Source organism: Fundulus heteroclitus, unplaced genomic scaffold (genome assembly GCF_011125445.2).
Source record: "Fundulus heteroclitus isolate FHET01 unplaced genomic scaffold, MU-UCD_Fhet_4.1 scaffold_70, whole genome shotgun sequence".
Taxonomy (NCBI): Eukaryota; Metazoa; Chordata; class Actinopteri; order Cyprinodontiformes; family Fundulidae; genus Fundulus; species Fundulus heteroclitus.
Window position 1 is genome coordinate 1,539,716 of NW_023397143.1, and position 25,335 is coordinate 1,565,050.

Consider the following 25,335-nt stretch of genomic DNA (forward strand, 5'->3'; position numbering starts at 1 on the left):
CATAAATCTTATTCCATTGGCAAATCATCTTATTTACCTGCTCAAATCAAGGACAAATACTCATTTTAAGAACATTTTACTTATTTTAAGTTCTATTTTTGCAGTGCACAATGTCAGATTTAAACCCAGTTTCTGTTCCACTAATTAATTGTTGGCTTTATTTTTATGAAATTCAGTAGCTCGTCATGCCAAAGCATTTTATTTATACATTTATATTTGCTATATAAATCCATTGAATCTGACATATTGAAAGTATTTGTAAAGCCAATAAAACAAATCTTGCAGTAACATCGTCTGCGATGTGATTTTTTTTTTTGTGATCCATTTCACGCGTCTTTGTTTCATCATCTGCGTATTTTTGTCTTCCTGCATAAAAAAGTGTGCGCAATAATACTACCACAAAGAAATGACTCCAAGTACGTCAGCGCCATCAATCTAAGTGACGTGTGTGTGTGTGTGTTTCATGCAGGGAGGGAGGGCAGCAGAAACACACACACACACAGGTCCATGAGTGAACTACTGTCTACAGTATATAAGGTTGTGCCCAGTGGCATAGAGGGAACCAGAGGAGCAGGGAGCAGACTAACTAAAAGCAATCGTTGGCTGTTTCAATGGGCTTTAATTGAACTCTGCAGGTGAAAAAGAGAAAAAAAAAAAAAAAAAAAAAAAGTCAGCGCAGGATTCCCCCCCCCAACTCCTCCTAACAAAACCACATCAGCTCCCCGGTCAGGTCGTAGTTTCAGCCTTTTAGTGAAGATGCTGTGGAGGATGACCGTCGCCTTGGCTGTGATGTGCGTCGGAGGCGCGTGCGACAGCGTGGGAGCCGACGTGATGAGCAGACTGATGGTGCCCAGGGACTACGGCGTGAAGCTGTGCGGGAGAGAGTTCATCAGAGCCGTCATTTTCACCTGCGGCGGCTCCCGGTGGAAGCGGTCCACGGACGGGGAATCGGGTGAGTCGAGCCATAGCTACTCTGTCATCGCAGGATTTTATCAATCTGTTGCAAAATACTCCAATAAATCAGCACTTTATTTTGTATTTTGAAATAAATACAGAGGGGAAAAAAAAGTGATATCTTCCTATAAAACATCTTTGCAATAAGCGAGACATTATTAAGTTATGTTTTTTTCCTTTTTAAGAGGATATTTATCCTTTTTTCCTTTCCTCCCAGACCCGTTCGGCTGGACGTCCCTCCGTGATGCTGCGGTCGAGGACGAGCGGCAGACCTGGCAGCGTGGCACAGATCTCACAGACGACGGCGCTCCTCTGCCCGCCTCCTCCTCCTCCTACTCCCTAGCCGACCTCTTGACCCACTACAGAGCCACCAACGACAGACAGCAGTCCTCCTCGAGCTTCCCGGGCCTGCCGAGGGAGTCCACGGCTTTAGGAGAGCAGGAGAGAAGAGATGCGGCCGAGCGGCTCGCAGCGAGCAGGAAGAAGAGGAACTTTTCTCTGGGCGTGGCGGGGATGTGCTGTAACCAAGGCTGCACCAAGAACGATATCGGACGGTTGTGCTGAGGCAGGAAGGAGGAAGAGGAGGGGGGGTAAAAAAGGCTGCTGAGGCTAAAGATTAGGCACTGTACAGTAATCTGGTCGGAGCAAAGAGAGGGGAAAGGGTTGGTTTATAGTTAATAGCAGCCATTAACCCTCTTCTTATTTGACCAAAAATCCTGTTCTGTATGTAGACTCGCCTTCCCTGAAACATGGAATAAATTTTAATTACTATGTTGATATGAATCGTCCTGCAGTGTCATTGTGTTCGAATGATGGTGGCTGTTTTTTTTTTTGCTATATTAAAGTACAGCGAGACAAACAGCATAATATTCCTCATTGGTATCATTGAGGCTGCTTTGAATTCATTGGCCTTTTCTCGTGACGTTCCAGCTGCCTGATCATTTTCAGGCATCGCTCCGAGGATAAAAAAAAACAAAAAAAAAACGGCGAAGGTCTGAACTTTATTTCCCGACAAAAACAAACCTTTGACCTATTTTTTTTTTTTAGAATGAAAACATCAGCTCCACATGGCAAAATATTTTCTTTACTGGCTTAAGTGGATAAACACATGAACTTTACATCACACATTTACAGCTATTTACATTCATCAGTCAAAAATAAACAGGAAACAAACGTGGAAAAGACTCCAGGAGTTTGTTTCTATACAAATAAACACATCTGAGCAAATTCATCATTAGTAAAAGTTGCACAAGTGAAACAAAGATGCCCTATTTCACAGCTTTGAAGGAAGTAATAATCTAAACTAAAGCCATTCTTTTTTCTTTGTTTTATGAATTCGGCAGTCTCGTGTGATTTTTATTTTATTTTTTTTAACAAATAAAAAGGCAATGATTGTTTTACAACAATATGAATAAGGGTTTGTTTTTATGTTTTTATATATATATATATATATATATATATATATATATATACACACACACACACACACAAGTTTCAAATATAAAGCTTTCAGTCATCAATATCTAGCACATATAGTCTTAATTATCCCTAAAATAGTGACATGAAATTAAAAGAAAAAAACCATGTCGCCACTTGTTTATGGATGGTAATGCAATGCAAATCTACACAGTATCTCTAAATGACCCTTATGTTTTTTTTTTAAAAAACCTTAAATAAACCGATGGCTTGCAATGAGCTGCGGCACAAAATACAGACACCTTTTTTTTTTTTTTTTTTTAAATAACATAAAAAAAAAAACTTGTAACATTCGGAATGATTCCTTAGAAAAATGCTTGCAGATGAAAAGGGAACACCACCAAAGATGATGCAGTGTAACTTGAAAATGCCAAACATAATGCAGGTTACAGAAAGCACTCATGGCTTGTAAAATACATTCTGCATAAAGAGATGTAAACATTTAGAATGAAAACTGATAAATCCCACACCTGTGACAAGGATTGTAGTAAAAAAAAATATATATTTTTGTCTCCAGCTAACAGAATCATGGAGATATGTGACATTATGGTGGCATTCAAACTCATTCCTGCTTCTCAAGTCTGTTTTACCACAACTTGCATTGCGATTTTATGTGATTAGAGTGACAAAGAAAGTTAAAGGTTACTGATTTTCTTTATATATATATATATATATATATATATATATATATATATATATATATATATATATATATATATATATAAAAATCTGAAAAGTGTGGCGTGCATTTACAAATGGACAGTTAAGCCTCAAACTATTCATATCCCCGGCAGATTTCGATTATTTTCATTCAGCCAAGATGTTTGTCTCTGATAGGAAATCAGACCCGCATCTCTTAAAAGACGAGAGAAAACTACATATACCCCACAATCAACAGAGATATCTTCATTGGCATTATAGCCATCCAACCCCATAATTGCTGAGCAGATTTTGGCTCGTTTCCACTGGTGTTTACTGATTTATCTTTGATGGTGAGCTCCAAGTCTTTGAGGCTGTAATGCCTCTGTGCCATCACCCTAATCTGTAGCTCCCTACCCAGATTATCTATCAGATTCAAGTCTAGACCATTCCAAAATGTTAATATTACTTGGAGTCAGAAAAAAATGTAAGATTCTCCTCTTCTCCTCTTCGGCTTTTCCCTTTCAGGGGTCAGCTACAAAGAGTCATCTATCTAACGCTACCAGCTGCTTCTCTTTCTCTCACACCAACTATACCTCCACGTTCTCTTTCACTCCATCCATACATCTCCTCGTTAGTCTTCCTCCAGGCTTTCTGCCTGGCAGTTCAAGCCTCAGCATCCTTCTACTGGATTGCTGACCCTAAGTTCTTAAAATCCTCCCCCTTCCATATCTCTAGTACCTGTAGCCTCACGGATCCACTTGGGTCCCTCTCATTCACGCACATGTAATCTGTCTTGCTACAGCAAACCTTCATCTTTTTCACCCCGTTCCCTCTAAGTGCAGATCACACTATCGTCTGCAAACACCATAGTCCGTGGAAATTCCTGTCTTACCTCGTCTGTCTGGTCGCACCTACAGCACACCTCACCACTGTCTTACAGCTCTCATACATGTCCTGCACCACTTCAACGTACTTCGCTGCTACTTCAGATTTCCTCATACAACATCACAGCTTCTTTCTCTAGATCTAGAAATACACAATTTTAAGATTGCTTTAAATCTTAAATCTTCCAGCATGTAACTGTAGCACCAATTATATCGATGAAACGCAGTGCAAGAATGAAACGCAGTGCAAGAAATTGCAGTTCCCCTCTGTCTAATTCAAACCCTCAGAGGTGTGTTAAACTTCACAGGGTGTAAATACTTTTGCAAGACGCTTTTTGTTTATACACAACAGAACTTTTCTGGATCACCTTCGGTCTATTCCACCAAGCTGGTTCCAGGTCTTTGCTGGCGCTACAGCTTGATCAGTACCGGTTCTTTCACATGGAGAACAGCAGCCAATCAAAACGCTGTACGTGCAGTTTTTAAAACTCCAGAGTTTAGTTTTTTTTTTTGTAAAACTTTGTGTGCTTTTTAAGAATAAAACACAGATTAGCATGAGAATAACAGGCATTGACGCCCTCCTATCTCTTCACAGTCGTTTTAGAAATCATTCATCACAGAGTTTAAGTTAACAGAGCTGATTACTCCCCCCCCCCCCCCTCCCCCCCTGAATCCATTACCTCTTTTTAACTCAGTTCTTTAACATTGTTAAGTTGGTGATATTAGGGCATCCGTTTCCAGGAATCCTGAATAATATCATTTGTTTGCCCTAATTGTTTCCATGCGCTATGATCCTGATGAGCATAAAAGAGTGGGATGATCAAACATTTACTGGATGAGACGTTTTATTACGTAACGATGGTGGTGGAAAAGAAAACCCACTGAAGTACTGTCTCCAGCCCCAGTTAAGGACTGTATCCTCTTAGCTGGAAAAGCCCCTACTTGTTCCAGAAACACACAATATTTTTCCTCAAGTGAAAGCAAAGCGTCCGAGGTGGACTTAAGGCACGTGGCTCCGTACTCCCTCATGATTTCAGGTGCAGTCGGACGGCTGCGAGTCTTTTCGGGAACGCAGTCCGGACTGCATGAAGCAAAAGTGTTGGGTCGTACTCCCAAAACATCTTTTTCGTTGTTGTTCAGTTGGCTGTAGTGTACTCGTTAAGTCCATCTTCTTCTTTTTTTTTTTTTTTTCTTTCTTTATGAAGTGGTTGAACTGCACCGAGTGTGAATGCAACCAGACACCAGAACTCCACCGGTAACTTCTCGTCGTCGTCGTGTGACAACCGACTTGCGTACGTCAACACCAGCAGGTCAACAGTTCAGGGGATTCACCGCGCCCGTTTCATCCGTCCTTGGCGTCTCGCACGGTCTCCACCCGCTGGGTTAGAGCCTTGAACGTAGGCCGCAGTTTCGGGTCACTGCCCCAGCACTCCATCATGATCTTGTGGATCTGAAGGAGCAAAAGAAAAGATGAAAAAAACAAAACAAAAAATAACACATGAGGGTGAAAATAAAAACTAGACTTGTAGCTGCTGGGCGTGTTGCTGACCTCCTTGGGGCAGCTTTCAGGAACAGGAAGTCTGTATCCTTGTTTCAGCAGGTCGATCAAATGGTAGACGATCATCTGGCCCTGCTTCTCGTTTCCCATCTTCTCCATGAAGACCTGCAACACAGGACGAGTCTGCTCTTATGGACGGCTATAAGTGTGCCGATAAGAGTCAAAATCCCAGAGCACAAGTGTGAGGCAGGAGCGCTGACGGCTGTCATGAGGAAATGTACAGCGAGTGAAGTGTGAGACAGACAGGCAGCGGTGAAACTAAGAGCAGAGAGGTTCAGTACCGCTGGCGGGCTGCAGTTCTTCTCGCTGTAGGTAAAGAGCTCGTAAAGGACGACGCCGAAGCTCCAAACATCTGACGCCACTGAGAACTTGCTCTCTGTCAGCGACTCGGGGGCATACCTGGAAGACACAAGCAGGGCATCATACACGAGGCATACGCTGTCAGTGCACTGAACCTTTCCACAATTTGGCACTTTACAATCACAAACTCCTGTTTTTTCTTTGATTTTTTTTTTAAGAGTCGGAGCAACACAAAGTAGCAGAGAGCATTTGGAATGAGGTGTTTATAGGATGCAGGTTTTTTTTTAAACTCTTTTACAAATAGGATTCAGTCTTCCTTAACATTCTCTAGTGGATTTAGCCCTGACTTAGACAGGGACATAATAACACATTAATATGCTTAGATTTGAACCACTGGATTAAAACTCTGGCTCATAGTGGATTCCCTTTTGGGAAAAAAAAAAAAAAAAAAAGCAGAACCACATCATGATACTGTTGTGTCACCACCAGGATACATTCACGGTTAGTTTTCACCCACACGCATCACTTTGCATATTGGCTGAAAAGTTCAAGTTTAGTCTCATCTCACCAAACCCACTTCACTGCAAAAAGGAAATAAAAGTGCAAATTTTCTTGAAATTTGAGCTGGTAAATAAGATTACCAGTATTTTGACCCCTATACATATTATATATATATATATATAAAATATGTATGTATATATAAAATATGTATGTATATAATGCACTTGAAATCAGATGATGGATATGAGTTGTTCCTATTTTAAGTGCGAAAATCTTATTCCACTGGCAGATCATTTAGACTCAAGTCAAGGACAAATACATTAATTTCAAGAAGATTTGTACTTACTTTTAGTTCCCTTTTTGCAGTGCTCTACTACATGTTAACTGTTTCCCCTACAGGACTTGTAGCCTTCTGCAAACAAGACTTCTTAAGGTTTTCTTCCAACAACGGCTTCTTTTTTTTGACCGTCATCCATAAAAGCAAGATTTGTGGAGTACAGGACTAAAAGTTGTCCTGTTGAAAGAGTCTCCTATCTGAGCTGTGGAGCTCTGCAGCTCCTCCTTGTTTTTTCTTCTTCTTCCCTGATCAATGCACTACAAAAAGAGAACAAAAGTGAGTAGAATTTTCTTCAAATTAGTTTATTTGTCCTTTATGTGAGCAGCAAGTTTAAATAATTTGCCAACGGAAGAAGATTTTTGCACTTAAAATAGGAACAACGCATCTCCATTGTCTTATTTCAAGTGCATTATATCTAATTATCTTATTTTAGGGGTCAAAATACTCATTCCATTGGCAGATCATCTTATTTACCTGCTTAAATTAAGGACAAATAAACTCATTTAAAGAAGATTTTACTAACTTTTAGTTCCCTTTTTGCAGTGTGCTAGCGAGCAGTTTAGATGGAGGGACATGTCTTGGTAGGTTTTCACTTGTCCCTCCACAATTACGCTCTCCCTTGTTTTGGACCGTCACATAAAACCCTGTTTAATTTACCGATGTTTGTGGTCGTTGTGTCATAAAATGTGAAAGAGCTTAAGGGCTTTTAACCATGCTTGCAAAGACCAAAGACGTTTTTCAGCAATTTTCCAGTCAAGGAACATTCAGAGGATTATATCCTTGATCAAACCATGTGGCGTGGTCCTCACCAGAAGATGGGGCTCTCCCCAGGCTCCCTCACTGTGTAGTACTCTTTGTCCTGCGGCAGCACCTTGGTCAGGCCAAAATCTCCGATCTTCACCCTCAACTCGCTCTCCACCAGAATGTTCCTGGTGGCCAGGTCTCTGTGGATGTAACGCTTGCTGCCAAGGTAGTCCATGCCCTGAAAGGAGGTCACGTCGATACAATTAGCAGCAGTTTCATCAGCATGCGCCGTAGTTTGTCTGCAGGCGCCTGAATTGTGTCACCTTGCATATCTGCGTTGAGTAGTGCAGCAGTTTCTTGGAATCAATGTGGTCCTTGTGTTTCGTGAGATAGTCTCTCAAGCTGCCGAAGGGGAGATACTCCATGATGAGACGCAGGTTTCTTCTACCTGCAGGAAGAAGAGGGTTAAATACCGATGAGTGGGGATTTCTTGGTTTCCAAAAAGCATTGTGGAAAAAAAAAAAAACTGTTGTAACAAATAATACATAAATTTCAGATGGTTCTCTGCAGCCGTAGGTACCCGATCATACCTGCACTGTAGCACACTCCTTTGTATTTCACAATGTTTTCATGGTGAAGGGATTTGAGGATTTCAATTTCCCGCTCAAAGTCCCGAAGGTGCTCGGCTGTGCTGTGCTGCAGCTTCTTCACGGCCACCACGTCCCCCGTGCTGTCCTGCAGGGGGTCGTACCTGCACATCTCCACGCTGCCAAAGTTTCCCTGCAGTGTGCAGGACAGAGGGAGCACAGATTCAAACACGGGTGAGAAGCAGCCAAAAAACAACAACACATCAGCTGTGTTTCCATCAAATTCAAGTGCAAATTTTGAGCAAACCTTTAAAAAAAAATCGCAATAAAGGAAATGCGCATCAGACGGGTTTCCATCCATCGAGCTAACCAGGAGACGCACAGCGTAACGTTGTCATGCATTGACATTGCCGGTAATAAACAGGAAGTAACAACCGATCTAAAAAATAAGTAAAATGTTCTTAAAATTTGTGTTTTTGTCCTAGATTTGAGCAGGTAAATAATATTATCTGCCAATGGAATGAGTATTTTGACCCCTAAAATAAGATAATTAGACACACTGCACTTGAAATAATATGATGGAGAAGAGTTGTTCCTATTTTAAGTGCAAAAATCTTATTCCATTGGCAGATCATCTTATTTACCTGCTCAAATCAAGAACAGATACACTCATTGTAAGAAAATATTACTTAGTTTTAGTTGCGTTTTTGCAGTGTACTAACTAGCACGGACCACAGATCAGCAATGGAGCGAGGCTTTAATGAATGTGCTGAGTTTATTAATTTTAAACGGATGGGACTAAGAAATGCTCGCCTCTCTTCGTCGGTCCACGCGTACCTGTTGTCGCTTGCAGACTTGTTTTCGAGCGTTATGAGATTATCCGAGAAGACGGCGGCAGCAGAAACAACTGATCGGTGATGTGAGGTAAATGTTCGCTACGTCAGAACCGAATCGACAAATGTGTTTCCATCTCCTCCTCTCTAGCGCATTTACTGTTTTTCAAAAAAAGTAATAAAAAAAAAACACCTCCAGCAAGCGTAATAACTTTTTTTTTTTGCAAAATTTAGTGAGTTAATTTGAATTTTCCATCAACCCCTTCTAATGCCTTACTTCAAAATGTGTGCTAAAAATTGTTGATGGAAACAGCCAATTAAAATAACAGATCTTGTACTCTGCAGCAGTCTTGGACCAACCCCTAATTTCTGCAATGGCTTCAGATTTTTCTGATTCGCAGATCTGTGATAGGGGCTGAGGTTAAACCTCATTCCTCTCACAGAGGGCGCGGCTTACTTTGCCCAGCTGCTTGAGGAAGATCAAGTGTCTCTCCTCAAACTGGGCCGGCTCCTGGCTCACTGAGGCCCAAGGGAAGCCAAAGCCCCGGGTCCTGTTGGGCACCATGTCGCTTTCCACCAGCAGCTCATAATCTGCAAAAGAATCACACTCTCAGTAACAAAATATGTTGCGATGTGGTGCTTAAAATCTAAATGTGCAGCTGTAGTCTAGAAACTAGCACACCATGGGTATTTCAAATCATTTGTATTTTACCTGGAGTGAAAAGACTGTTGAGGTCTCTGATGATGGCTCTGAAGGAGGGTCGGTGTAAAGGCTCATAGTCCATGCAGCTGTTTATCAGGTTGGCTAATTCGGTCCACTTTGGAGCCGGCAGCTGGTGTCTGTCCTCGTAGAACAGGTTCTTCTGCAGAGGCATGCAGCAAAATTGAGACTTTTCACGTGAAAAAATGAAGGAAAGGCAGACGTGGAGTTTGCAGACATAAATCATTAGCTGTTTTGTAATTTTTTTTTCTCAGTAGTTAAGAGAAACAAGTATGCTTTGCAGTTCACAATGCACAAAGAAAGCACTGAAACTTAACTAAGATGAGGAAATATCACAGCATGTGGTATAATGTGCTGGGTAAAAATATCATTTTAGCACATTTTTAATATTGTTGTGACCTTTGAGGAATCCAGCATGCTGAGGGGCTTCTCCCCCCCACTGCAGATCTCCCAAATCGTCGTCCCGAAGCCCCACTTGTCTGTTGCCAAACTCAGATTCTGCGGGTTTTCGATGCACTCAGGAGGCACCCACGGGATACGCTCCACCAGCACTAGGAAGCGGATGCGTAGACACAGGAGTTACAGAAATAGACCGTGGAGCTGATCAGCGTCTGTGCAGGTAACAGGCGATCACACCAAGGTCCAACAGGTTTGGTGCTTTTTATTCCCACATGGCCTCACACAGCGGTGACGGTGTGTGAGATTCTCACCTTCTCTGGGCAGCACGGTGATGCTGATGCCAGGGTCACTGAGCTTGATGAAAGGCAGACTGCCCGTCTTCCGGTCCTCCTCTCTGATCAGGAGGACGTTTTTGGCACAGACGTTCCCGTGAACGACGTTTTTATCCTCCTGTGGGAGAATGGGGGTATACCGACTTTTTGAAGATGTCAAAAATGAAAACTCCCGACGAGATCAGCAGAACAACCTATCTTAGCACAAAGCCGGCTGGATTTTTTTTTTTTTGCAAAAGTCTCACCAGGTAGTGCATAGCCCAGGCCAACTGTTTGGCCACTTCCAGCTTCCAGGTGATGTTAACGCAGTTTTTCTTCAGATAGATGTCCAGTGAGCCAAATTTCCCGTATTCCTGCACCATCATGTCTGAAATAAAAAGCAAAGCGCGAGAGAATTTAATAAGCAGGTTACTACAACATAAAAGCTCTTTGCGTTAATAAACAAGTTTAATCATGTGGGATTGATTATCACTGAACAGAACAACATAAGGATTTTATCTTTCAGTGCCTCAATACGTCTGTTACCACTTTCTAGCAATCTAGGCTTCATTCTCCAAAAATGTAAACATTTTCACATGTTTGTGCAGTTTATGAACCCCCAACCCCAGATTTTAATTAAAGGAGCTATAAGTAAGATATTTACTGTAAAATCAACCCAAATCATTCTCATTTGTCACCTGGGAGGGAAGTGACATTCCGTATAAGCCATTGGTCCTCTCCATCAACACAGTCTGATTCACGTTTTTCTCCTTTCAAACCTAAAGGTACAATCTGGAACTACTACAGTGCAGTGTGTAGCCCGTGTACTAGTGTTGTACCGATACCAGTATCGGACGGGGCCCCGATCCAACACTAAAATGGTGGTATCGTATCGGCGAGTACCAACAAATAGGGCACAGATACCATTTTTATGTTTGTATGTCACTTGAACGCAGCCTTCTCTCTCCCAACTAGTATTATACATGTTATATAAGTTCATGAAAGTTGCACTATTTTGGCATTTGAGAGCCAAAACTCAGGGTTTAAAAGAGATTATTCAATTATTAATGTCATTAACTGTTGCACTACTATTATACATGTTATAATTTCACGAATGTTGCACTATTTTTGCCTTTGAGAGCCAAAAGTTTATTCAACTATTGTCACCCATTCCAGGTAGGCAATTAAAAGTTCTACTACCTTAAGTAGTATGCAGTTCTTCATATATACACACACACATCAATTTCAAACAGATGGTATCGGTGTGGTATCGATATCGGCCAATACTGCACAGCCAGGTTTCGGGTATCAGTATCGGGGCCAAAAAATGGCATCGGTGCAACACTACCGTGTACCCTCGCAAGAAATAAAACAGTGTATGAAAAAGGGTCGGAATGAGCTCTATTTATAACATTTTTCTCCTAAAAATGTCTAAATGAATTTAAAGACATTTTCAGAAGGATAGTGTATGTAAAATACCAGGTTAAAAACGGCAAATCAGATTGTTGTGATGGGCAAGCTGTTGTACCGATTTGAGCCACTAGATGTCAGCATTACTTATAGCTCCTTTGAATGTAACCTGTTTTACATCTCTGTTTGTGGGGGATTATAAAAACTCTCACATATTATGTTTTTTCCTATTCAGTAACATCAGAGGTTCCTGTTGTATTATAATTTAGAAATATTTCTGTTTAATAAAGTGCGTGAGAACCACATTTTTGGTTAATTCGGTCAGCGTTTATAAAGAGTTAAAATGTATATGAGGTTTCTTGTAAATAAAATAGCCTTTCATATTATGAAAAGACGCTCTTGAAACAAGAGAAAACTCTTGTAAGAAATTGGCCACTTTACAATCATAATCGTCAAGATCAACTTTAAATTTAGTCAATCAATCGCTTCCCTAAGTTGAAGCAATGTGAAAAATGCTTCCACAATCACTTCAGAAAAAGGGTAGAAAATGACCACTGAGGGTGAAAACAGACTTACTGATTGTACAAAAAAATAGCAAGAGATCATTATTTTTAATCTGCCATAATTTTTTTTTTTATATATATTTTATATAAATATTTTGCTTCCCAGCAAGAAAGTTTTTGTGTACTTTTACTTACTTTCGTCGCCACAAACACACACACCATAAATGAGGAGTAAGTGCTTGTGGGACAGCTGGCTCATCATGCTGGCTGCCTCGAAGAAGGACTGAGGAGGAGAACAAGAACATTTTCGTCTGAATCTATAAACCCTTGAAATGATCGGGACTTGACTCAAGACGATCAACGCGACAAACCTCTGAGAAACAACGATGAGCCTTGTCCAGAATCTTGACTGCGACGTCCATCTGGTGAACCTCCCCGTAGTTACCCAGCTCCTTCCGCACGCCGCGGAACAGCTTCGTAAATGTTCCTTGGCCCAGGCCTTCGCTCTGAAACAGTTTTATTGTCGTTTAACCACATTGTAATGAAACTAAGACATTGCTTATTTTTCTGAGAATAAACCGGGGCCTTTCAACTGGACCCCACTCACTGCAAAAAGGGAACTAAAAGTAAGTAACCTTTTCTTCAAATTAGTGTATTTTTCCTTGATTTGAGCAACTAAATAAGACTATTTGCCAATGGAATTAGTGTTTCCACCCCTAAAATAAGATAATTAGATATCCTACATTTGAAATAAGATGATGGAGATGATTTGTTCTTATTTTAAGTGCAAAAATCTTATTCCATTGGCAGATAGTCTTATTTAGCTGCTCAAATCAAGGGAAAAAACACACAGAAAAAAAAAATTGACTGACATTTAATGCCCTTTTTGCAGTGTATAACCATGTGTTGCAGATGTAGGGGGAAAAAAAAGAGGAGCACATCAGTAAGGTTACTTTTATGCAATAATAATCTTGGTTCACATAGGATTTATATTTCTTGGGAAATAGATAAAATTTGTTATAATGGATGGGTATAAAATATTCTCCTTGTTGGGTTTCATTTTTGCTTTGTTTTCAGAACTCATTGGGCCATTTCGTTTCTTTGTTGCTTAAAAAAAATCTAGACTGTACTTAAAATGCAGATCTTCTAAATCATAGTTTATGATCAGTAATACCATCATTTTCCCTAAATGACCAAAAGAAGTGTTAAACCAATGCTTTTCTTCGCATCTAGAACAAACTCAGATCATAGAAAAAAGCCTTTGATGCCCAAAGCGCTGTAAGATTGACTCAGTATTCAGTCAATAACTCAAACAACACGTTTGGCAAAGAGGAACATTGTATTAAAAATGCTTTTTTCCCTTTTATTTTTCCAGACTTAAGACTGCGTAGGAACCCTGATCTGATGATGATCAACTAATTTCTGCCCTAACTGAATTTATTTGACCTTAACGGGCATCTTCTCTTATCTTTTTCATTTTAAAGAGTAGATAAAAGAAATGGACCTCTGGAAACCACGAACACTGATTAACCTAAAACAGTTTAGTTTACTTTTTAAAAATATGTATTTTCATGTTTTTTCTCAGAACAAGGCTGCCATTATGGCAACGGGGATCCCGCCAAACACAATTATTTCCAAACACGCATTTTTCATGTCTAAATTCACTAAAATGAAAGGTTGTGTTTCTATAAATCATGTAAGATTATGCTGTTAGTTTACATCAAGGCTGAACCAGAAGTGCCATTAAATGTGGAGTACACATACAACAGAGAGCAGATTTCCAACCAGCTCCTCGACACCAGAACCGGGTAAATTTGCCCGTTTGTCACGAAGAGGTTATTGAACGTTTTCTTACTAAGGTGAGGTCCTCTCTGTGGATTTTGTGGAAAACCATCTGGCTGATGTGCTTGTGGAGTGATGGAGACAGAGGGAGTTCTGTGCCTTGGTTGTTTCTGCACACCAGCAGGTTGGATTTGTCTGCAGAGATATAAAAGATGAACAGGACTTAAAAAAAAGAAAACGTTTCATGCACATGACACTGGCATGACTACAACCCTTAGATGAAATGTATTTTACGTAGAAACATGCTTTTATAGAAAAACAAGGTCTGACAGATGGATTTTTTTTGAAGAAATATCCATTAATAAATAAAAAAAGTAAAGGCTGGCTGTGATTTTAAGCGACTGACATACAATATTTTAGTGTAATAGCAAAGCCTCTAAAAGGAAAAAAAATCTACATCTCTAACAATTAACTTTAAAGGTTGTGACGCGCTCACACAGAACACTTTGAAAATGGCCGAGAGTCGCAAAAAGTCAACCGTCTGACATGTTTATGAGAAGAAGAGGAAGGCCTCGGTAAAAAGAAATAAGACCAGAGTGGATTTGGGAGATTTTTTTTTTTCACCAACCAGTAGGTAAGACGGTCTTGCACATGTGCAGTTATTCAAAAAGGGGACTTGGCCGTTTCTTGCCTACATTTCCGGAAATACCGTCCACTCTACCCTTGTATCAAAATGTTTTTCATTGTATTCACATTCTAATCTTAAATGATTTTATTAGCTGTTAATGAAAAAGAAAACACTCTAACAGAAAAAGGCTTGAAAAGATCCATCTGTGTGTAACTTTTCTTTTATGTATTGGGCTGCAACTCTATTTCCATACAGGGGTACTAAAAGCACCATTGAGAAAACCGTTAAGTACTAAAGTACTGACATAACTATAGTTAAAAAAAAAAACAATCAGAGGTGGAGAATCCAGGTTCAGAAAGTACAGCAGAGACGGGGACTAAATCCATCTGGTTAAATAAACAGGATGAAGAAAAACCAAGCAGGGTTTTTACTTTTTTACTTTCCTGAAGCCAAAAAACCCCCCCAAAAAAACATTTTAACCAAATTAAAGTCCCTCTTAGACGGGCAGCTTGCAAAATCAGAATAAAAATGTCAACATCCATATGAACCACTGGCTAACTCCTTTTCTAACAGCAGCAGTAATAATAATACCTCACGCTTCCGTGTTATGAACCCTGTCATAATATTACGTAACTTTAAATTCTGACCTCTCTGGCTGGGCGGACAGCACCTGGTCAGCTGGAATGTGTAGCCATCAGTGCGCAGCGCCTCCTTCTGGTAGCAATGCATGAGTTCTCTGAGCGAGCCAAAGCTCTTTTTGGCACCGCTCAGAATGAACTCTCCTGACTCCGTCTTCACAATCTGACAGTGCTTATAGTCCACCATGGTCTCATACTGAAAAACAAAGACAAAACAATGAGCTTTTCTACATGTTTAATTATTCCTTTGACCGAACTCATTTTACAACAAATAAAAAACGTTTTACTGTAGGTACAAATAAGAAAAGACTAATATAAGTGCATAACAGAAGTCCTTATTGCTCCCTCTAGTGGTTAACATTTTTAAAACCCTAATTTACCACTACCATTTAATAAAAACAGTTCTCTCTGATAAAGCTACACATTCGTCATGTGAAAAATTCAGACTTTTTTTCACAAACATTTCTACATTTGACTGGCTTTATATGCAACCTGTGAATACCAGAACACTGGAAAAACAGAACTAAAAATAAATAAAATGTTCTTAAAATGAGTGCATCTGTCCTTGATCTTAGCAGGTAAATAAGATGATCTGCCAATGGAATAAGATTTTTGCACTTAAAATAGGAACAACTCATCTCCATCATCTTATTTCAAGTGCAGGATGTCTAATTGTCTTATTTTAGGGGTCAAAATGCTTGTTCCATTGGCAGATAATATTATTTACCTGCTCAAATCTAGGACAAAAATACAAATTTTAAGAACATTTTACTTATTTTTAGGTCCGTTTTTGCAGTGAAACTGAATGACACAGCAAGAAAGGAGGCAGGGCAGACAGGACGAACGGAGGGAAACTAAGAATAAAAATAAAAATGAGACGGGAAAGAAAAGAAATAAAGGGGAAAGAAGAAAGGATACTAAGATGAAGGAAGGACAAGCGACGAAAAAAAGGAAAACGGGAGTGGATGAACAATACTGGGAAGAACGCATAAAAGGTAAGTATCAAGGAAAGGATACAAGGAAGGATGACAATAGAAAATTAGAAGGGACACTAGGAAGGACTAAAGAAAGGAAGCAAAGACAGAAGAATAGGAGTGAAGACAGAAGGACACATGAAAGAAATTATTGTAGGACATTGGATGTGGAAAATTTTCCCACCAAATTCCGTCTGTTTCAAAACTTACCCCGACCACAAAGGACATGAAGAACTTGTCGTAGTCTCTGGGGCTGCAGCGAAGGATGTAGAGGCCTTGGTAGTTCCCCGAACGCCGCAGCTTACTAATCGTGAACTCCATTCTGTGATCAAAAGAGGCGAAATGTCCCTTTCACATGGAAAACTATGAGGTCGTGAGTGCACGGCGACACCTGATGTGCTGGTTTAGTGAACAACTCACGACACGGGGCCATGGCAGTAGCTCTGAATGCACTCCAGAAGTCGTGGCGGAGCGACTTCTTTACACAGGTAATGATGGGCATCGGCGACCAGTCGGTAATATCCATCGACCAGTGAAACGAAGGACAGGGCCTCGGGGAGCGAATGGAACTCCAGCTCCTTTTTTGAGATGCAAAACGAATCATTCATCAATCACTCTGCAACACGTGCATTTTTAAGAGATTCAGTGTTTATATACGGCAACATTTCTGCTCTTTTAAAGAAAAACGTTAACGCCGTGATAATGAATATCTAACGCTTCATTAATAAAACTAGTTGCATAAAGTCAATTATATAAATTGACGTTTTGTGCCCTGAACAGATAAGAGTTCATTTCCATCATTCCTAATTATTAGCAATACTTAAACCAAGTCTAATCTGTTGTGTACATCTACTTAAATTAAGTGAAAATCCTTATTTAGGTTGTGTATATGATGATAATATGATATTATGGTTTAAAGCAAACATGTATCCAAACCTGTGCATCTGTATATGATTCATCAACGGTCATTGTGAGAGCATCTAGCATTTAAATCTGCAGAGAATTTGTAATTCTGCTTCTTTATCTTGTTTTCTGTAGACCTCCCTTAAGCCCCGGTTGGATGGTTGGACGCCCCTATTTGGCTGCCAACTACAGCATCTTGCACAAAGACCGATACAAAGAACAGCAAAACTGAAGGAAAATGTCATATAAGTTTCACCTGTTTTGATAAATAATGAATCATTAAGTCATGCAGTGGGCAGCGGTCTTTTGATGGTTGTATTTTATAGCTTTGTACATCAGGAGACTGAAATATTTTAACGTTCTTTGCTAAACAACTCCAACCCATTCAGGTGGAATGGAGAGGATCTGTGAACACCGTGACGCTTTTTGTTCACTAATGTTCTCTAATTAACATCTGAAGTCTGCACAGGACAGCCCTATTTATGCTGAGGATAGATTACACACAGATAAACTTATTTTTACAGGCAATTGGCTGCACTGAATTTAACTAATGGGTATCGGAGTAAACTCTGAGCTGAGCACTACTTAGCGGTGGTGTGTCACATAAAATCCCCCCAAAAACACAGAGGTGTGTGTGTAACTAGAATGCGGAGAAGTCTAATGCAGTGCCGTCTAATTACGATTAGACGGCACTGCATGAGCTGCACTGAATATTACATTTCTGAAGCCTGTCTTTAAGTTCAGACTCCTCAACCGCTCTGATTGCATCTCCGAGGAATTTTGCCGATTTTGCTCTTTCGTGGGCACAGCTGTTCCTAATTAAAGCCTTAAGATTGCTGCCATTGTTGACGAGGGAAACAAGCCTCGCATTCACAAGGCTTATACACGACAAACAGATCTTTCTGGATCTCTCGATTATTCTTCGATACTTGCACCTGTTGTTGTTGGTGATAGTTGTGTGGATGAGGGAAAGTAACGTACCAGGATCTGGTTGTCCTGTCTGGTGAGGGCAACGATGCGACTCTCTGCCGAGCCTTCCTTGTTGCCCTGTTTGATGCTGATGTCGATCACTTCCGGGAAGTCACAATAGATCTCCAGCTCCTAATCACATTAAAGGTAGACACGGCCATTTGTGTTTTTTTTTTTCGTCTTCTGTGACGAAAGTTGTCTAACTTTGCATTAAGGCAGGGTAAGTCAGCCTTACCTCCTCTGCTCCCTCCTCGCCTTTTCCTCGAGACCAAAGGATGCCCTCGTTGCCCTTCACCACGATGGTGACCTCTCGTGAGGAGAGGTCGGTCACTCTGAAGCGCTCAGAGTACAGGGAGGGCAGCAGCATCTCCAGGCTCATCAGGTATTTCAGCTTCAGGTTGGTGATGGTGGCCTTGCACTCACTGAACTGCTGGATAAAGCGCCGGAAGCGGTAGCGGATCCTCTTGCGGGTCAACACGTTGTACTCCTGGATGCGGCTCCGCATGCATCTGGGCAGGAAGGACTTGTAGCTAAAAGCCGGGAAGGGGTCAGGTGTTTTTTTTTTTTTTTTTTTAGAAAGATGGGAAAAGAAAGAATGGTAAATGGCCAGCACACACTCACATTTACACCCTGAAGGTGGTGAGCTATATTGTAGCCACAGCTGCCCTGGGGGCAGACTGACAGGAGCGGTGACTAAGGCAAACGGAGCGGGGACCCCAAAAGCTCATTCAGTGATCACCAAGCGTTCCAATCCAACTTTATAAGAACAGCACTAACGTATTTTTCGGACTATAAGGCGCGATTAAAATCCTTACATTTTCTCAAAAAATTTATGGTGCGCCCCCAGCATCACAGTCTCTGTTCTCACTCACAGATGTGCGGTGAGAGCCTGCTGTAAAAGACATGGCTCTAGGTACTAAACTAATCGCTAATCGCACATTTTACCATCCGTACCGCCGCTTCGTCCCACTGGCATAAAATGGGGGAATTGTAGAAATTTGCCACAAGAAATGTAGGCAACAGCACGCTCGACTATGATGGGTAAACCGTCAGCGAGAAGACTGCACAGCTCACAGTACGGCCGAGTATGTGGAAGCCTTTAGGCAGCAACCTAGTAAGTTAATTCAATATAAAAGTTAGATAAAAAATATTTATTTTGGCCTTATGTTAGAAACAGGTAACCTGACTCCGCCAGATGGATTTGCTCTGCATATCCATCTGGAAACCTTCCGTTGAAGTAATTTTGGGAAGGGGCGAAAATACTGGTTAGCCGATTGGCCTTTGTTGGTGATAGACGGGCCAAATAAACCAATCAGATCAACGAAGCATATGACGTACTAACAGCGACGACGAAAGCACAACCACAAGCTCTTGCTGAAACCAGTCGGGAGAAGAGCAAAAACATCTTTTCCTCTGAGAAAAGCCTCCAGAGCAGTGTTTTGCTCTTCTTTCAGTGAAGAAATACTCTGTAATTCCGATAAAACTTGCTCGATAGCCACGCTAACGCTAGTTTCATCGGCTGAAGCCGCCATGTTCTTTAGACTGAACTGTCGCGCTTCTCGTTGCGTCACACCTCAACCCGCCTCAAAGCCAACGCTGATTGGACGTTCGTTTGGTGAACAGCTCCAAATTTTCTTTAACGGAAAGTAGCCAGACTGATCTGCGAGTGAAACCTTGAAAGCTCGCGAGATCAGGATGGTCTCACGAGGCTACAGAAACAGGACAGTGTAGTCCAACTACTATGTCCTTCCGACAGAGACGGATAGGAGAGAGGTGCATACCTGAAGGTAGCGGAGTCATATTAAACACTTGGGAATAATATTGAGTGCGCCTTATAATCCGGTACGCCTTATGGTCCGAAAAAATACGGTAATTGAAAGCTAAATACAATCTATATACAATATATTATTGGAAGGAAGGTTGCACAGATAGATGGATAGGGTACAAGCTGTGTACCATGTCAACTACTGCGTGTTTATTAGGTAATACTTTAGTGCAAGAACCCTGCAGACTACAGAAGGTCCATTGTAATTTTACATACTAGTATTGGGCTTCCAAAAGAAGCCTGCTAACATCACAGATATAGCTACCCAACCTATCAGCTGCAGCTCTACAATACATTAACGTTCCTCCTATAAAATGAGGGAGCTTCTGATACCTGGTATCATTGTAGATGTCCACCGGCGACTGGTCTCCCTCCTTAGCGAGTCTCATCATGTCGAGAACAGCCATACCCAGACACTCCTCCTGAGCTTCATGGCTGACCGGAATATGAACCCAGCCGTTCAAAAAGTCGCTGCGCCACTGCGACGGGGGAGCAATTAAACAGCATACATAAAAAAGGAGGAGCAGGACAAACATGTTCAGTTAGCGGAAGCAACTCACTATGACTGTGTATGGCAGATTTAAATAACAATAGTTGCATTCTTGAAATCTGCTTAAATCTATGAAAAAAAAAATTAACACCTTGGGTGGGAGAGGTGTTAAACAACTACTAAACTGTGTAAACTACAAAAACGTTCTCGCTCATTACTCTGACACATAGCTCATGGTGTCAAATGTGACCATAGAGATAAAAGCAAAGGCAAACAGAAGTGGCTGTGTGCGTGTGGGTGTGCACGCGAGCGAGGTTTGCACCGATGTGAGAACAAAAAAAAAGGAGCAACTATTTTGAAATACAAGCACATACTCAAACCACAGTCATGTAGCTCAGACTCCTGCAAACAACCCTAAAACGACTCTTGTTCCTCATTTGCACTTCTTAAAAACTCTTACTACTCTACTTCCTGTTTTCTCAGCTAAACAAAACAAAGGGCTGACACGGAGAACGAGCACACAGACAGTCCCGTCAAAGACGAGGAAATAAGAAATTATCTCCCCCCAGCAGCTCTTCTTACCCTTTTTTAGAAAAATGTAAACGAGGGCCAAGCTGTCGCCTCTAAACTGAAATTGTCTCTAGCTGTGAGGATGTACGGTTCAGGCACAGGAAACAAACCTGAGCAAAGAGGTAGGTCATCACACAGTCATCCATCACTGGGCTTTCCATCTCCTTGGACAAACCATAACGATGGGCGCAGATCGAGTTACCGCTGTTATACCAGCCTGGGAAATAGTATCTGAACAAAAAGCGCATTTATACATATATTTATATATGTATATAAAAAAAGAAAAATCAGCAACATTGACCAAACTTTTTTACAACATGAAACTGTTAAAAACAACATTTTCTACCTGATTCTGAAGAGGAGGTGTTCACTGGCCGAGGTGTGGAGTTTAAAGACGTGGTTAGGAGCAAAACATATTCGGTCACTTTCCCTCATCAGGCAAAACAAGCTGCAGTATACTGGACTAATCCCTGAAAGGAGAGTCAGAACATATTTCTTTAGAACATGAAAACCTTTTTTTTTTTTGTATTATAACACAGTTTTTAGCTTAGCTGCAATATCAACGCAATGCCGAAGACTAAAAACATGTCGAGTTAGACTCAAGCGGCTCTCAAACCACTGGAAAGTCTTTACATCCCTGACATATTTTAGCTAAGTTTTGAAAATTGATTTTAAAACATCTCAATGGACTTGAATCTAACACCACTGAGTGACTATAAGGACATTGCAGGGCCACAGCAGAACCAGAGCAGGCTTTAGATGGCGACTGTAAGGTTCCTTTTCTGTAGAACCTTTTTTTTTTTTTACCCAAATCTCCAGGTTTTTTTGTGTCACATTTGTGATTTTGTCTCAGCTCTACACAAACACCACTGAACGCTGTAAAAAAAAAAAGTCCACAGAGAAACACCTACTGCCCCACAGCTGTAACATCTGCATCTCTCCAGTAAGAGTAGCAAAAACCTTTTGTGCAGTGAGAATTTCCATTTCCAGTATATTTTAACAAGCTCAGCATTGGCTGCTGAGTTTTCCATCATCTGCCTGTCAGTTATCTGTTAGTTGCAGATATCCTTAGCTTTGCAATAAAGGAAGACAGTTATAATAAGGCCATCCTTTTTAATCGTGAGCTGAATTCATCTCATCCAGTGATTACATCATGAGAGGTAGCATCAGTTTCTTACTAATCATACTAACTGGGACGGGCAGACAGAGCATGTCATTGTACAACAGGAAGCACTCAAGTATGAGGCAAGAGTCCTAAAAAGGAAGTACGCCTAACCACAACAGGGGAAGTCAAAGTTCGAACCAAGCCTAGTCCCACCTTCTTTAAAATATGCCTACATTTAAAAAAAACAAACAGGGTTGGGCGCGCTGGTGGCGCAGCGGGTAGTGCGAGCCATGTACCGAGGCCTTAGTCCTCGACGCGGTCGACCCGCAGTCCTTTGCCGCATGTCTCTCCCCCTCTTCCACCCCCTTCCTGTCAGCCTACTGTGTTAAAAAGCGAGCCACTAGAGCTGCAAAAAATCCCCCCCCCTCCCACCCCCTAAAAAAAGGGTTGTTTACAATAAAGGAAGGAAACTGATGAAGAGTTTGCAAAATCTTTTACAAATATCTCAAGATTTTGGTGTACATTTGTATCCCCCTTCAGTCTGACACACCTAAATCTACTCCGGAGCAAATACTTTGCTCCAGAAGTCCAATAAACAAACTACACAGCTTAAAGCGGGGTCGGTTTCTGTCCCTGAGCGCCGTTCAGCCAGGCATTTGAAAGTGGGGCGACTACGGCACACCAGCAGAACAATCAGATCCAAGGCCAAGACGCTCACGCTGACTTTGGACTAGCTGCAGACAGCCACAGCTCAGGTGGGGGACATAGGTTGTTCCATCCTTACTGGAGAGATGCAGCTGTTACAGCTGTGGGGTGGTAGGTGGTTCTTTGGGGAAATCTCACAGTGTTCACAAGCTGAGCTTCCCCCCACCTGTGGACAAACAGGTCTGATTGCACCAGACCACAAAGACTAATTGTGAACTTTAAATGCGGCAATTACTTGAAAGGAGACAAAAGCCCTTGTTGAAAGAGAGCCATCGGTGATCTTGATTTCAGTTTATCACAAGCCATTAGGGTTCACAGCAACCATGTGAAAGAACTTTGTAAGGTTTTCCAATAAAACCATCCACTGGAACGATATGGCTGATGTGTGTTTCATTGTCTCCTTGCAGAAGTTTGTTTTCTTTGGCTTACTGAATGAAAACACAAAGTGTAAAAAAGAAAACAATAATAATTCACTAGTTACGTCTGAATAACCCGAACACGGTCAGAAAAGCCGTGCTCTCCTCTCCTCTCCTCTCTCACATTCTTCTAGCTCTCCAGAAACCGAACATGGTCTCAGCTTCTTAAAGCTACAAGCGTAAACAATAATAATGCAATCGCTAATTAAATCATACATACGTAATACATTAACGTACTTAAAAGCAATCAGATAATGAAATTATGAATCCCTAATTAGTAACTGAACCAGGCTCAGTGTGAACCCACTAAAGCGTGTAGAGATGACAGTGGACTTTAACCCTCCGCACTGTCCTCAACAACACTGTGTCTAGTGTGGATCGCTTCACATTCCTAGGGAACACCTTCTCTCAGGACCTGAGGTGGTCCTCGCACATTGGCGCCATCCGTAAGAAGGCCCAGCAGAGACTGTACTTTCTTTACACAATGTGAGCGTTGGAATCCGAAGTCCCCTCAAACGTGCCGAAATAAAGTTCTCATTCTCAAACTGCAGCGCTTGAAGGCCAGTGTCCAGCATCCCTTGTCCTACAAACCTGACAGAAGTGGCTAAATTTGTTCCTTATGCATAGCAAGTTCTACAGGAATCAGCTGTTGTGACATAGAAACTAGGGCTGGACGATATAGAAAAGAAAGCATATCGATAAAATAGAAATCATATTGATCGATATTGATAATTAATTATCAACAAATTCAAAACATGTATTTTAAGTGCAGCCCTGGCCATTTTATGCTGTTGCTTAATGTCTTATTTTTACGCAACACACAAACAATTAATTCAACCAATTTTTTATCAAAACTGCAAGTATTGAAAAAATTTAAAAGAAAGCGTGCTCTCTGAACTCTTTGAAGGGGGCGGATTGTTCCTGGGTCTGCGTTTGTGATTGGTTGGTAGGATGTAATGATGTAATATTAACCTTTATGATAGGCTAGAATGCAAAAGGTAGGAAAACTGTTCTATTGAACTTTTTATTGACCCTTTCTTTTCCTATCAGTGATATAAATCTATCGATCGATATATATTGTTATTGAATTAACGTCCAGCCCTTGTAGAAACGCGCCTAAAACTCATCTCAATGTCGAAACCATAATCCAAAAGGAAATATAGCAAAAGATTTGGAAAATGAGGCAGACATTCAGACCGAGTTTGTTTTTGTAGATTACTTGCATAAGGAAGTTTATTTTATTTTTTTACTCTTCCTCTCCCTTACTCTTTTACTCTTCCGTATTTTCATCAAGAAACGTGGGCAAAGATTTCAGTACCAAGATATGCAAAGCTATGAGAACGTTAAAAGGATTTGAAAACTTTTGCAAGGTACTGTACATGCATGCAAAGTCAAATCCAGCGCATGATATTTTCAAATGTTCTGTAATTTGAAATAATTATCTTTTATTATATATATTTGACCATGTGGCATACTTTAAGCAACCATCAGGTAGTTTAGGAATGATTTTAAGGACTGCAAACACTGTAAAGGTATCATTCGAAGGGCCAAAAAATGTTATGCCCCTGTCGCTTATGAGAGTGAATTTGTCTGAGAGGTTTGTCTGTAAATATCAATCCCTGTGCCAAGCCACTTAAATCGAGGCCACACGTGTGACACAAATGTGGTTCAAGCAAGAAAAAGGGGGAAAGGACTGCAAGACGGGAGGAAAGACAAACAGGATGAAAAACAGTCTGAGCCAGAGAGAAATTCATCAAACCAAGATGAGCAAGGGGCGGAAAAAAGAGTGAAGGACAGACGGGAGGCAGAGTATGAACGTTATCAGTTCATAGGAAATGGTGCAACAGCTTGCGGCAGAGCGAAATAAGGGAGAGGAAGAGTAAAAAAAAATATATAAACTTCCTTATGCAAGTAATCTACAAAAACAAGATGAGAAAGCAGACTGGGTTCTATTGTCTATAAGAGATTAATGAACAAACCTGCAAAAAAGACACGTTTCATTTTCTTTCTTGCAAATGGACATGCACATTTCTTTTAGTTTGCTACTTGAAGAGAAAATCCCTCTACGTAAAAATTGCAAAGATGAAATTGTCTAAATGCCAATAGCACAATCTGGATTTCCCAGTAAAACACAATGCAATTAATTAGAAGTAAATGTGTTTTTAAAGTA

The 25,335-nt window shown here is 40.9% G+C and overlaps 2 protein-coding genes across 3 annotated transcripts in view; one reads left to right on the forward strand and one right to left on the reverse strand.

The window, feature by feature from the left end:
- The first annotated feature begins 105 nt into the window (after positions 1–105).
- rln1 (relaxin 1) lies at positions 106–1,733 on the forward strand. Its single transcript, XM_012871150.3, has 2 exons — positions 106–952; positions 1,172–1,733. Exons 1-2 carry the CDS (start codon positions 757–759, stop codon positions 1,516–1,518), a joined length of 543 nt encoding a protein of 180 aa, XP_012726604.2. The 5' UTR covers positions 106–756; the 3' UTR covers positions 1,519–1,733.
- A 3,050-nt stretch (positions 1,734–4,783) lies between these two features.
- The window catches only part of jak2a (Janus kinase 2a), a 30,455-nt gene continuing 9,903 nt past the window's right edge, over positions 4,784–25,335 (reverse strand). Inside the window, exons 1-23 of one of the 2 annotated variants that reach the window (XM_036133921.1) lie at positions 22,769–23,059; positions 21,286–21,409; positions 21,050–21,170; positions 20,213–20,358; positions 18,290–18,584; positions 18,067–18,186; positions 16,603–16,760; positions 16,393–16,504; positions 15,218–15,404; positions 14,016–14,137; positions 12,532–12,666; positions 12,356–12,443; positions 10,514–10,635; positions 10,248–10,386; positions 9,937–10,088; positions 9,529–9,679; positions 9,274–9,407; positions 7,987–8,176; positions 7,720–7,844; positions 7,462–7,634; positions 5,796–5,913; positions 5,506–5,619; positions 4,784–5,406 (exon numbers count right to left, since the gene is read on the reverse strand). In XM_036133921.1, coding sequence (XP_035989814.1) covers positions 5,299–5,406; positions 5,506–5,619; positions 5,796–5,913; positions 7,462–7,634; positions 7,720–7,844; positions 7,987–8,176; positions 9,274–9,407; positions 9,529–9,679; positions 9,937–10,088; positions 10,248–10,386; positions 10,514–10,635; positions 12,356–12,443; positions 12,532–12,666; positions 14,016–14,137; positions 15,218–15,404; positions 16,393–16,504; positions 16,603–16,760; positions 18,067–18,186; positions 18,290–18,584; positions 20,213–20,358; positions 21,050–21,170; positions 21,286–21,374 — 3,099 coding nt within the window. In that variant the 5' untranslated portion in view covers positions 21,375–21,409; positions 22,769–23,059 and the 3' untranslated portion in view covers positions 4,784–5,298. Of the gene's footprint in view, positions 5,407–5,505; positions 5,620–5,795; positions 5,914–7,461; positions 7,635–7,719; positions 7,845–7,986; positions 8,177–9,273; positions 9,408–9,528; positions 9,680–9,936; positions 10,089–10,247; positions 10,387–10,513; positions 10,636–12,355; positions 12,444–12,531; positions 12,667–14,015; positions 14,138–15,217; positions 15,405–16,392; positions 16,505–16,602; positions 16,761–18,066; positions 18,187–18,289; positions 18,585–20,212; positions 20,359–21,049; positions 21,171–21,285; positions 21,410–22,768; positions 23,060–25,335 lie in introns of those variants that run through there. The other variant, XM_021320770.2, reaches the window with a different exon arrangement.